The sequence below is a fragment of the Petaurus breviceps genome, unplaced genomic scaffold, assembly GCF_028583685.1.
Source record: "Petaurus breviceps papuanus isolate PSGF00001 unplaced genomic scaffold, PetGlider_PUasm1.0 91133, whole genome shotgun sequence".
Classification (NCBI taxonomy): Eukaryota; Metazoa; Chordata; class Mammalia; order Diprotodontia; family Petauridae; genus Petaurus; species Petaurus breviceps.
The window spans coordinates 96,999,109-97,012,271 of NW_027187419.1; the positions used below are offsets into that span (position 1 = coordinate 96,999,109).

The 13,163-nt window shown below is 38.2% G+C and overlaps 1 protein-coding gene across 2 annotated transcripts in view; it reads left to right on the forward strand.

Moving 5' to 3' along the window:
* The window catches only part of CERS6 (ceramide synthase 6), a 304,360-nt gene extending 291,652 nt beyond the window's left edge, over positions 1-12,708 (forward strand). Inside the window, exons 9-10 of one of the 2 annotated variants that reach the window (XM_069079812.1) lie at positions 3,151-3,307; positions 3,905-4,281. In XM_069079812.1, the coding sequence (XP_068935913.1) occupies positions 3,151-3,307; positions 3,905-3,982 (235 nt within the window). In that variant the 3' untranslated portion in view covers positions 3,983-4,281. Of the gene's footprint in view, positions 1-3,150; positions 3,308-3,904; positions 4,282-6,579 lie in introns of those variants that run through there. The other variant, XM_069079811.1, reaches the window with a different exon arrangement.
* Positions 12,709-13,163: the final 455 nt, after the last annotated feature.

Here is a 13,163-nt window from a genome sequence, read left to right on the forward strand (position 1 = left end):
TACAGGAGAAGATGGCCCAGGACAGAGTCCTGTGTCTCCCTATTACCTCTAGACTCAAATATAAAATCTTGTTTGTGGCTTTTTAAACCCATCTGCGCCTGGCCCATTTGCATCTATTTAGCCTTCTTACATTTTACTGCCTTCCATTTACTATGAGATCAGGGACACTGAGCTTTCTCACAAAGACACGCCATCTCCCAGCTCACTGTCTCCCATACCTGGAGCCCTCCCCATCCTCCTCAATGACCCCTACCTTCCTGGGTTTCCTTCAAGTCTCAACTTCAGTGAGAAGCATTTCCTGAGCCCCCTTAATGCTAGTGCGGTCCCTGTTTAAATCTTGTTTGTATAGCGATGTTTTGCATGCTTTCTTCCCCATTAGACTTCGAGGTCCTGGAGAACAAGGGTTTTTTAAAAATGCCCTTTGTATCTCCACTGCTAAGAATGGTTCCTGGAACATAGCAGGTGCTTAAGAACTAAATGCTTGTTGACTTGACTGCCCCACATGCCTAGAATTCACTACCTTCTTGCCTTTGCCTCATAAAATGCCTCTTTTTCTTTAAAATGCAGTTCAAGCACCCTTTCCTGATTCGCAAATGTTAATGTCTTCCCCTTCAATCACCTGGTATTTAATTGCTTTGTATTTTATATGTGTGTACATATTTTATATATAGTGATATACATCTTTGTTGTCTCCATTATTTGAACGTAAGTTCCTCCAAATTGTTTTCATTTATTGCATTTTATCCTCAATGCCTAGCATTATCTCCAACACACAGTAGGTGCCCAAGAAATAAATGCTTATTAATATTACTTTTTTTTTTTCAAATGTGAATTGCACACAGATTTTCATATGGGGTAATAATCTCTCTAGCTCGGTTACTACTTAGATCTTATTTGCTTGACAAACTACATGAAAATGACTGAAGTAACTTGACACAATATTGCACATGGTAATGCACTGCTCATAGTAGGTACTTAATACCGTAGATATTTATGGATTCCTATTGATTAAAATTTCCCAGAGACCAATCAGTGCCTTTTCGACTCACTAGAAAAGGAGCAAAAAAAGGTTCACTTGACATCTATGATGAATGGCCGGTGTGGTGACAAAGCAGTGATGTGCACTTTGGTGATCTCCAATTTGGTTTCTCTTTCCCCTTCATTTCTAGAGTTCATTGGTTTTCCGGGGACCACACAGTAGCATGATACTTTTTTCAATCCAAATTCTCAATATTTTGTGGTTATTTTTCATGCCTAGCCTCTCACTGGGATACATCCTGTGGTACCCTGATGTTTTCCCAAGTATATCAGGAGGCAGCCAAGTCAATTTTCAAAGAAATCCTATTACCTTTGAACAGCATCGCAGAGGTGCTTACAGCTGGCTGTAGCATAGCTATTGAATTCTGATGCAGCATTTCAGAACTTAGTATGGGTCCTTGCCGCCCCTGACTTGGAAGATGTTCTAATTCCACATTAGTGTGAAAGCATTAGTGAAGCAGGGCCTATCTGGCACCCCTATCATTCCCACCTCTTTTGTAATGAACAACATTGACCAGCCAGAACCGTTTCTGCAGAGCCTTCTTTTCTGCTAAATGAAAAAAAGAAAATCCGAATCCCCTCTGAAATTCAAAATAAGCATGGGGCTCTGAGGCAGAATTCAGTGAGGAGGGAGATTATTGGGGCTCTCAGTATGTCCTGCTATGCTTATCACACAAGCCTGGTTTGCCACTATTACTACCCAGAGGAAGAGTAATTGATGACATGATCATTTCTTCTGTGTGACAGCAAGACAGGTATGTGAGCAGTAGCGGGGTTGGTTACTGGGCTACGTGCACATTTTTAGAAACAGCCCAGCTTGACACGGGAAATAGTGCTCTATACCTCCAGAAAAAAAATGAGAAAAAAAAAAAAAACGTGTGTTATAACAAATAGCCGAAACAGCATCCTCTGATGATTTAGCTAATTACTAGAACTGAGGAAAATGAGTAGGGAAAAAACCTTTCTTCCTCTTAGTCCTCTTTATTCTTTCCTTCCGTTTATCCCACCTTATAAACAAAGATGGTTCAATTTGAGCTGCCTCTCCTGCAGATTTTTTTTCTAAATTAGCACAGAAGTTCTCAAAATTTTTCCTTACACAGACCACTTTTAATAGGACAAGAGAGCCATAAACCATCTACTCCGGCTACTAAGAACTATAGAATTCTAGAGTTGGAAAGGGCCTTAGAAAAGAACACTGATGTTGAGATCAGAGGGCCTGGGTTCAAATCCTGCCTCTGACACTACCCGCGCATTATTAGACAAATCACTTAACCTCCCCGCATCTCACATTTCTTCATCTGTAACAGGAGAAGGCTAGCTCATTGTCCTCTGGGTCCTCGTTCAGATCCAGGACTGCAATTTTCTAGTCCAACTCCATCATTTCATAATTGAAGAAAATGAAGCCCAGACAGGTCATTCCTCACTGCAAATTGCTAGTTAGTGTCGAGAATTGGGAGTAGAATCCAATTCTGCTGACTCTCACCAAGTATTCCTTCTATAACTCTATGCTGCCTTTACTCGAAACAGCAGGAAATGGTCATTAGAAGTAATGAGAAGAATAATGCCGTGTTGAATGAAAAATAATTTTGGTCTGAACCTATGATTTTGTCGATAAGATTTTGCTGGTATGATTTCATTGGTGAGCAGCACAGATTAACAGCTGGTCTATAACTTCTAGTCTGAGAGAATTGCCCTGGCCACTAATAGACCAAGTGACTTGCCCCTGGTCACGTAGCTAGGATGTGTCAGAACTCGAACCCAAGTCTGCCATCTGACTTGAATGCCCACAGTGAACTGTGCCATGTTGCCCTCGATGAAATACTAGTGAACAATAATGTAAGTGACTTATTCATGCCGAAAACAAAAGCATGGCTAGTGTTATGTTGCAAACATTGATACTTTTTAAGGCAGCTAGATTTGGGGTTACCTGAAGGGACCCCCCACAATAATCCAATGATCTGTGGGCCATACTTGGAGAGGCAGCGCTCTAGGGACTCAGTGACTGGAGGATATTCACTGGATGCAGACTGTTCTAAATTGTATCAGGAGTACCATTGATAGCAAAGTTACCTGGACTGTGTTTGACGACTATTTGCTTCTTCCTTTCTCTAGGGTATTAAACACAACATTGTTTGAAAGCTGGGAAATTGTTGGACCCTACCCATCCTGGTGGGTTTTCAACTTGTTGCTGTTGCTAATTCAAGTCCTGAACTGCTTCTGGTCTTACCTGATTATAAAGATAGCTTGCAAAGCTATTTCCAAGGGCAAGGTAAGACAGCATCAACCCTTTCCAGCATTTTCTGGGGAAAACAGCATTGATCTTTCCTTCCAATCTTGTAGTAACCTTTTTTTATTGTTCTATATTCTATCAAAACAGTTGTTCTTTAGTACTTAATGTAAACTTTAGTCAATTTAAGGCTTCATTTTCCTACTATTTTATTTAGTGTTCACTTATGGTGGAAAGCATTAGCATTGCTTCACTGATGATGACATGTAGATGTTCTACATTTACAGTTTTAGATTTAATGATGGCATGTTGTTTATGTGCTTTCTCTCTCTCGTGGAAAAAAGAATATATTTACATTTTACTCTTTATGAGAAGAGTATTAGTTAAATGCTGTTCTTTCTCCATTTTGAATACTTTTTTCTCAAAATGATGCTAGGAAAGCATTATCTTCCAACTGAATTTCAGCAAAAACAAATTGAATCTCTATTATTCACAGTAGACTCATGGAGCTGATTTCCCCAAAGTCTTCTCTGATTCTATTCCTTAGTCATCTATTTGTATTTGCCAAAAGATTTCTCTGAAACATCCTCTGTGACTTTTTTTTACTTGTCTGTTCTCTTCCTCCTGCCATCCTGGAAGGCTGGGAAATGGAATCCTTTGCATGTAAGTTTCTTAGACCTGTCTCTGTACGTATACTGGGTAACCATAACCTATTAGAGGGGGCTTTATAAAAAAAATCCTACATGCCTGTGTTTCTAACAGGATTGAATTAACGGAATGCTCCAACTCAGACTTGCTCATGATTAACATCCACTTCATGCCCCTTCACACCACTGACTGCAATCTAACCTACTATGGAGGTGTCCAGTTTTCTGTCCCTGGGATAAACATGAGTCAGCATTTCTTCAGAACAGTCACTGTATTGCTTCTGCCTCTATCTGATCTTTCACTGTGGGTTTTGATCCTTAAAGTGTGAGGGAGACCACAGGATGTAGAAGAATATGTTCCATCCACATTCAACCTTTTGGCAAGCAGACAAGGACAAAGTGGAAAATGCTGAGCTTTAGATTGTGACATGACTTGTTCTTCAGGGGAGAATGACAGAACACAGTACTCAGGACCAGCACAAGATTAGGAGACAGGATCTGTGAGACCCAATGCCAGATCTTCTGTGGATTCTCTGCCTGCCTTCCAGTGAGATACTGGTTCATCCTCTTCAGGGTTATTATCTAGGGATAACATAGCACTGAAATTTTCTCCAGGGAAGATTAAAATCAGCCTTCTAAGTGTGCTAGGAAAACAGATGACCAGCTCCTATGTAAAGGTTAAATGTGTGCATTAAACCTAAGGCTTGGAAATTTTAAATTGCATTATCCAAAATGGCTTTACTTGTGTTTAAAGTCTTCATTTGGGAGAGAAAAATAATAACTCAGATAGTTGTATGAATGAATAGTTGTAGGACAATACCAACTGGATTACTTTCATCCTTATTACTTCCTATTCTATCAGACTTGTCATCATTTCTGTTTTTTCTCCCATTTTATGAAGAGCTGGGCATTCGTTTCACTGCAGATATCATGCTTGAAAGCATCTTAGCTGCTGTTCCTAGCTCATCTGTAGCATTAAGATTTCTTCTCAAGCATGGCTTACAGATTTGTGTTTCCCAGAGGGAAGAAGTGATTCTGGTGTCCTAGATTACTTTTTCTCTGAAGGTAACATTTATATAGATTTTTCCTAATATAATTTAGCCCAAACTCCACCAGTCTGCAAATGTAGATTCTTTTTATTGGTAGTACCATTTCTGATAAATGGAATAAGACATATCCTAAAGCTTAATTTTAGTAATGCTTGGGACTTATGCCATATTTTACCTTACAGGTAAAATAAACTGATGATATCCTTTAGGTATTTGAAGAACTAAACCCCCTCAAGTTGGGGGACCATGATGGATGAGCTTTATATCAAATAGTGTCATGGAAAGGCTACAGTGTAGTTATTATAAATGGGTAAGCTTCAGTTTTGAATAGACAGCATTAGAAGTGATGAACAAGGTTAGACAGATTTACATTGTACTAAGCTAGTAGGAAGATTTTCAAGGCAGCAGACTATCACTTCTTTTTCCCCTCACTAGAAAAGAGTTACAGGGACTAGGTTATTTCCCAAACTGTATTTTTTCAGGATCAGCTGACTCTACTAAGAAGATTAAGCATTCTTGAGCACTTAGATATAGGAGAGTATATAAGGATAGGATTCCAGCCATGGGATTTTAAGCCTTCTCTTAGAATTGTCCCATCCCCACACCCCCAGACTTATATAACTTTTTAAAATGCCTCTTGTAAAAAAAATTGAACTCCAAAGAATATGCTTGAATTTTCCTAGGTCTGCTTAAATCTTGTTGTAATCCATAATTACTAAAGTTTCAGACCCTATTCTTCCTGGAGTCAAGATTTCTTTAAAAACACAACTGCGACGTTTCTTCCTTAAATAGCTGAAACCTAGAAGCACCTTCCATCTACCCATTTCTAACCAAAAATTTATATGCATATTAGGGTCATTAAAAATCTTACTAATCAAGACCTAAGTGAAATAAATATATGAAAAGATTAGCATACCTCAATATTTCTGTCTGGACTCTGCTATTTCATCCATAGCTTCTATTTCTAAAATGATAAAAATCAAATTTAAACTTATTTTTAAAGCAGTCATAACAGGATCTATCAGTATGAGAGTCTCAGGCTTTAGTAAACAACATGGGCCAGTTCAATTAGATACTGTCTGACTAGCAATCTTTTAAAATCTGTCAGTCCCTAGCTGGTGGATTTGGTTTGGTAAGGCTATTGACGAATCATATCTTAAATGACTGAGTAAGATACCTAAACCTGGATCCCAGTATTTTAACAGCTGACTCCTGTAATTCTCTTGCAGTCCTACAGCAATTTTTTCCATCCAGCTGTGCTATCCTATCATTGGATCATAGATTTCGAGCTAGAAAAAACCCTCTCGTTTTACAGCTGGGAAAACTGAGGCCCCAAAAGGTTAACTGACTTGCCCAGGATCACAAAGCTAACAAACATCTAAGGAAGGATTTGAACTTGACTTTCTGACTTCATGTCCAATGCACATGAGAAAATGAGATGATTCTTAGAGTCATGGCCTATCAGAACAAGCAGGGAACCTCTAGAGATCATTTAGTCTGATGGAGCTGTTTCACACTGTTTGTATCTATTTCAATATTGTATGAATGCATGTGTTTCTTGGTATGACCCTGAGAGAGGTGACTTCCCATGAACTGATTGTATTTGGGCATTCTACAGGTGTCCAAGGATGACCGAAGTGATATCGAATCCAGCTCAGATGAGGAAGAGTCAGTGCTTCCTGCAAAGAGCCCACACAACCCCACCGCCAACACCAATGGGACCAGCGGGTCCAGTGGCACAAATGGGTACCTCACAGGTGGTCCGTGCGCAGAGGAACACTAACTACTCTAAACCACAAGACCTGAACAAAGTGAACTCTTTGCTACTGGAAGTATTTAACTAAGTTGCGAATGCGGTCCCTTTCCTATATCTCAGCATCAGAAACAAAAATTAGGATTATCAAAGCATTCTGATAGTGCACTGCCATATTTCCTGTCTGTGAATGAAGAAGACTTTCCATTCTCTATATGTAGGCATGCTGTATGTATATGTTATTGACCCAAACGGGAACAGTATTTTCATATGTAATGTCTTTGAATATTATTTATTTTTTGTATTTGTTTGTAAATCTGTGGACAAAAGGGAACTGCCTCACTCCTTTTACTCTGCAAATTCTTTATGAGAGAGATGCTCCAATCTCTTCTGTCCTTTCTTGTTGCTATAGCTTAGTCCACTATAAGTATTTGTCAGCTTGAGTTGTCCCTTACAGTAAGCTCAAGGCAGCTTTGCAGATTACAGCTCAGCTCCAGATGTGTTTGCCTCCTTTGTGTTGTAGTGCCGGTTCTGACATTGCTGATCAATTCACAGTGGCTGTTCTCCCAATGTAAAGTTTAAACAGGCTGAATTCGTTTTGTAAGTAGTCTCTCTAATGTGATCAATTAGCAGTTCAAATTAAACAGTGGTTATTATAGGGTATTATTTTAGCATTGTTTTAAAACTAAATTGGTAGTTAATTGCATTAGAATAGGCTCCATTGCTTGTATGCATACCCATGATATATTTACGTCAATGGCTATGGTAAATTCCTAGTTGCAGATTAGTTCTGCCTTATAAGCTTAACCCTGGCAGGATATCGCATCTTGCATTGCTTCTGGTTCAACTGAGAAACATTTGCTCAGGTCCATCGTTGTAAATGGAGAAGTCACATTGGATACTGAGAATTTGTCTCTATGAGCTGGGAAGGATGAAAGCAGAGCCCACCAGCTCAGAGATTAGTCATTATTGCATGCATGCGCAGAAAGGTTTCAGCCAGGCTTCGCAGCTCTCCCTAGAATTGCTGTAATAGTCTGCCTTGTCATGGAAGAAAGCGAGCTGAAAGTCTTGCTCAAATAGAAAAGTCAATTTTTAGAGCCTTCAAAGAGTTCTCCTTAGTGTTGAGCACTTTATTGCATCCAGCTTTTAAAATTCCTATAGTATTTGACATGGGCATGTGTGTGTGTGCGTGTGTGTGTGCGCGCGTGCATGTGTGCATATGTAATCATTATGCCTGATAAAATCAGAAGGAAAAGAAGATTTGGCCTTCTTCCTCATCCAAAAACCAGAATGATTTGCCTGTTCTATAAACTAAGCTACTGTCAGATTGATGCTCGAAATCCCTCTAGGTAGACTTGTTTATTAGTTCCTCGCAAGTTTCCACTGGGCATTATTCCTATTGGAAACATTAACTTCCTCTTGGAAAATTGCTCTCCCTAGCGGTGGCTGGATCGGCAGTGAGAGATTTCTGGGCAACAGACTTGCTTAAACCTCCTTTCTGACAGTTATACGTGGAAAGAAAGAAAGGAAGGGAGAAGGGAGGAAGGGGAAGGGAGGAAGAAAGGTACACATGAACCAAAGAACCTTTTTTTTTTAATGTAGGAGGGAAGGAGGAAGGAGCAATAGCTTTTCCTCCTTATCACAAGAATAAAGAATTGTCTCAACTAGATCACAGATTAAAGAATTGAATCTTCCCACTTCTTCAGAGAAAACAGTTTCTGGTTTAACCTATCCCAGTGGTTGAGGAGATATGGAAAGATATGAGTCATTGAGAAAGCAATATAACTACTTCTCATAGAACCCCATTTCTTCAGTTCAGAAAATCAGAATGTGTGTATGTGTATATTTGTGCATTTACGTTAGTAATCAAAAGGAATTAATAGCACTTGTTTGTCATCTGAAAACATGCTGAAAATGTGAGCTGTTTTAAAATAATGCCAGGATGTTAGAAAATTAAGAAGAGAAAGTTCATCTTTTAAAATAAAGACAGAAAAGGTTATGTGATACCATGCTTTAGTTTCTATGGTCAGTTTTCAGTCCAGTTGATTTCCAGCAGAAATAATGAATGGAATGTAAGCATCAAATCCTAAGTGTGTATGGGAACTGGTCCCAATGAAGCCATGTGCTTTTCTCTTTGTTTGGAAAAATAATTTCAGAACAATGAGTTTTGGAATACTTGGTATAGGAATCATGGCTTAAGGATTAGGTAGATGATTTCTGAGTGTTGCTCAGGTTAGGTTGTGGTTTATATTTTTATCCAGAAGGTCAGTTAGCAGGAGGTTTGGGTGGACCCCAAAGATAGTGTCATATCAATTGATTTTAATCTAACCAAGTCCTTCCAAGAATATGTAGATCCATATTTCATTTAGTGCTCTTGGGCAGGGAGTTCTTTTAATTTAATGACTTTGAATTTGTTGGCTCTCTTGATAAACTATTATATGTATGTACAAATATATACATTATATATGCATTTTGTATGCATATATGTATATACATGCATATATATTCTATTCTGAATCCCCCTCTCAAGGCTAGGTGAGGGTAATATATGACATACACCAATGTCATAGCCTTGGAAGTGTAGACTTTTTGATAGTTTAGCATAACATAGCCCTGAGTAGACATCATTCACCCTCCAGTTTGCATTAATGCCATCCATGTGTGTGGGAAGGGGATAGATAGAAAAACTTCTAGGAAAAAAAAGTTTTTATTCCAAAATGTTATAGATTTTCTTGATATGTTAGGGGAAAAAAAAGAATTAGATGGTTAGAATTTGGCCTTGAGTCAAATTGAACTGATCTGTTTTTAGAAGTGTGACCTGTGTATTTTTGTCTGTGCATTTAATCCAAAAAGTAGGTAAAGCCAAACCACACTTAGCCTTGGTCAGGTCTTTTTGTAAAGCTTCCACCATACATATCTTTTCACCTTTTCCTCCATTGTTGACCTTCCTGTCATACTGCTGATCCAAACATAAGTTACAGAAAACTGTACCTTGGAGTGCTGGGAGAGTAGAGTCTTTCTGACTACAGTGTATAAACTGGTTATAGTTCATGGTTTCTAGCTACTTCAGTAGAATTAGAACTTTGTTAATGGAAGTGAGGGGAGTGGGAAGGACAGTTGTTAGTATTTGGGATTTATTTTAGCTCAATTTTTGCAGATATACATACTGTAGACACCTCTCCCCATGACTTCATTAACATCCAACCCCAACTGTGCTGTTAGACAGACTGTGCTCTGGGGCCCATTCAAATGGAAGCAGCCTTTTAATGAAGATGAATCTATGTGGGAAAGGTGGGCAATCCCCAAAAAGTGCAGCCAGTTGAGAAAAGAAAAATGTCAAATTTCTGCCTGCCAAAAGTGAAAGAGAAACAAAAAATATCCAATTCTTTGCCAAAATTAAATCCTAAGTATTTGATAGAGTTTACTTTTTTAGCGTTTTGTATTCTCTAATCCATAAAAGAAAGGGTCTGAGCCTTTCAAGGCAACGTCAGTGTTATTTGGTCTGAAGTAAAAAAAAAAAAAGTCATTGTTTCAGTTGGCCCAAGCCTATCCCCTATAACTATTCATAAAGAAAGCCAAGGGACTAAAAAATAATTCACTCACACCATTATCTTGCCCAGAGAGTAGTGTTTTCACTCAAAAATTTCTGTTACCATCTAGAAAATATCTACTAGAGTATTATCCTAAGTCTTCATGCCCATTCTTATAAAATTTTAATTATTTAAAAAATTAAATCAACACAAAATAATTCTAAAGATTAAACTTTGTTAGTATATTTCCCAGGGTCATAATTATATTCAAATGAGATAATGTATGTGAAGCATTTTGTAAATCTTAAAATGTTATATAAACAGAAATGATTTATTATTATTGTAAATACCAGAGAGGTTTCAAGATATTCTTTAGAAACAAGAAGACATGTATTCACGATCCATACTAAGGTTTAAGGTCCTGAGAATGTTCCTGGCTCTCTTTTCCCCAAGGTTTGCTCTGACAGTGACCTCTAGGTTTCTGTTCTATATGCTTATCATAGATCAAGGAAGCAATTGCTGGGGCACTGACATGTCAGGACATATGCAAAAAATAAAATAAAATAAAATCCTTGTCAAGTTGGTCAGAAAGGGACCAAAGTAAGTCACTTTTAGTTCCTATCAAATCTGCATAGAAAAATGAATTTATTTGGCTCATTGCCCTTGCCTCATAACATACTAGAAAGAACTGACCAGGTTTTCATAAACAACCTTTGGAGTCATCAAAGATGTAGTAAAATAATTACCGGAAAGAGCTTGTGACCTCCAGAATCAGCTTGACTCTGTCAATAAAATTAAATCGTGCCATTCCCAGAATACCAAAAATATTGTAATATTTCATTGTTGCCAATTCTTAATAACAAAATATCAAAGAAAAACATTTAATGCCAAATTCTGCCTTCAGCTAGAATGGATGGCAGCACCTAGCACAACATCCAGCTTGTAGTATTCAGAAATGTTTGCCTATCATATAATATAATGATTATCCATGGGGAAGATTGAGTCTCTCCTGTTGAAAGCCTAAGGGGGTGAGAAGCAGGCAGCATTATTCCCATTTTAAAGAGAAGGAAATTGAGGGTCAGATTGACTCCTACAAGAAGAATGCTAGGTGGTGCAGTAAATAGAGTGCCAGCACTAGAGTCAAGAGAATCTGAGCTCAAATGTGACCTCAGACCCTTACTAGATGTTTGACCCTAGGCAAGTTACTTAAGCCCAATTGCCTCCAAAATTAAATAAAAATAAAAGGCAGAGCTGGGACTTGGACCTAGTTCTTTGTGTCTCTAAGACACATACTATTTCTGCTAAACCACACTGCCTCAGTCTGTATGTTTAGAAATATTTGTTTCTAATATTTTTTAATAGAGAAAATTGTACCAAAGCTCATAGAAAACACCATATAATCATCAAAGAACTCTGCAGAGTCCCAACAGTGTTGGGCATTCTGGAAGTGGGGGGCAAAATATTCTCAGTTTGGGTTCAGGCTGAACCCCAAAATCAAGAAGAAAAGTATTGAAAAAATAAGCACCCCCTAGAACAAAAGAGGAAAAATTCTGTAAGCAGATACTAGAAATAATCAGCACATGATGGCTCTAACTCAACAAGATTAGACACTATTAAGATTGTGCAGGAAGTGGGGGCACGGGATGCTAGTGTTTATCTCAAAAGGATTACATCCTTCCAGCCTCCTGTTACTTTCAACAAAAGAAAGACAGGAAATTGTCTCCCTTCTGCCATTGATTCTTTGATAGGTTTTCAAATACTCATTTGCCACACTTCTTCCTTTGTGTGATTCAATTTGTCTGAACTGTGTTACATTTGTGTGAACTACTTTGTCACACACAGTGTCCAGTCCCTTCCAAAACACCCTTGACTAACCCCCACTTTCCAGACTACTGTAAACTGCAGTTGCCTTGACATCACAAAACAGGAGCTGTCTATGTCATTTCTATGATCAGTAGGAAATAGTGTTTCACCGAAAGGACTTTTCTTCTCAGAGTTGCCATGAAGGCTTTGGAAACTGGGATTGATTGACTGGGATTGAACTGACTTTAGAATACCTATAGTAGTTGCAAAGAACACAGTTTGGATGTGTCCAGAGATGTTTAAGTCTTGTTTGCACAGACGTTTACCTCCATCGTCATTTTGTCACAGTGCATTTGGGGTGTAGTGTTCTTTTAACCTCTGGTGAGGAATGGAGCAGATGACATGGTTTCACCTCTATTATTCAGACAAATCTGTATTGAGCAGCTCTCAGAAATGGAGTGAAGTATGGTTAGCTTATTAGAATTCTTTTATTATATTGATATTGTGCATAACTGAACTTTGGGAGTTACTTTGTGTTTTGATGATTTTTTTTACTATGGAAAATGTAATTATTCATCCTTGAATCTCTGGAACCAATCATTATTGTGGATTATTTTACTTTGAAAACACTTTCATAATAAAGATAAGTATTAAAAATGTATGAGTGACTATCCTTCTCTATTAGGTGGAAATACTCTAATCTTTGCAGGCTCTTTACCTACCCTCCTGGGAGTGAGAAATGATGAATTAGAGTCACAGACCTAAGTTTGAATCCTACCTCTTGATACTGACCACATGAGGGACTCTGGATAAGTCACTCGATCTCTATGGGCCCAAATTCCCATATCCCTAAAATGAGAAAGTTAAGCCCACTAATCAATCTATGATCCTAAGTGATTTCATTTACAATACACATCCTCAGAGTCATTTCAATGCACTCAGTGTTGGAAAGGTATTTTGACCTTTCATTATGATACAACACAATATTTCTTCAAAATTCAGAACATAAACCTCAAAGCGAAATTCTCTTTGGAACACTTATTTCGGGAAAATATGCTGAGAAGAATCAAAGACATGTCAACTGTCCCAATTTTTCAACACCAAAAAAATCCAGAA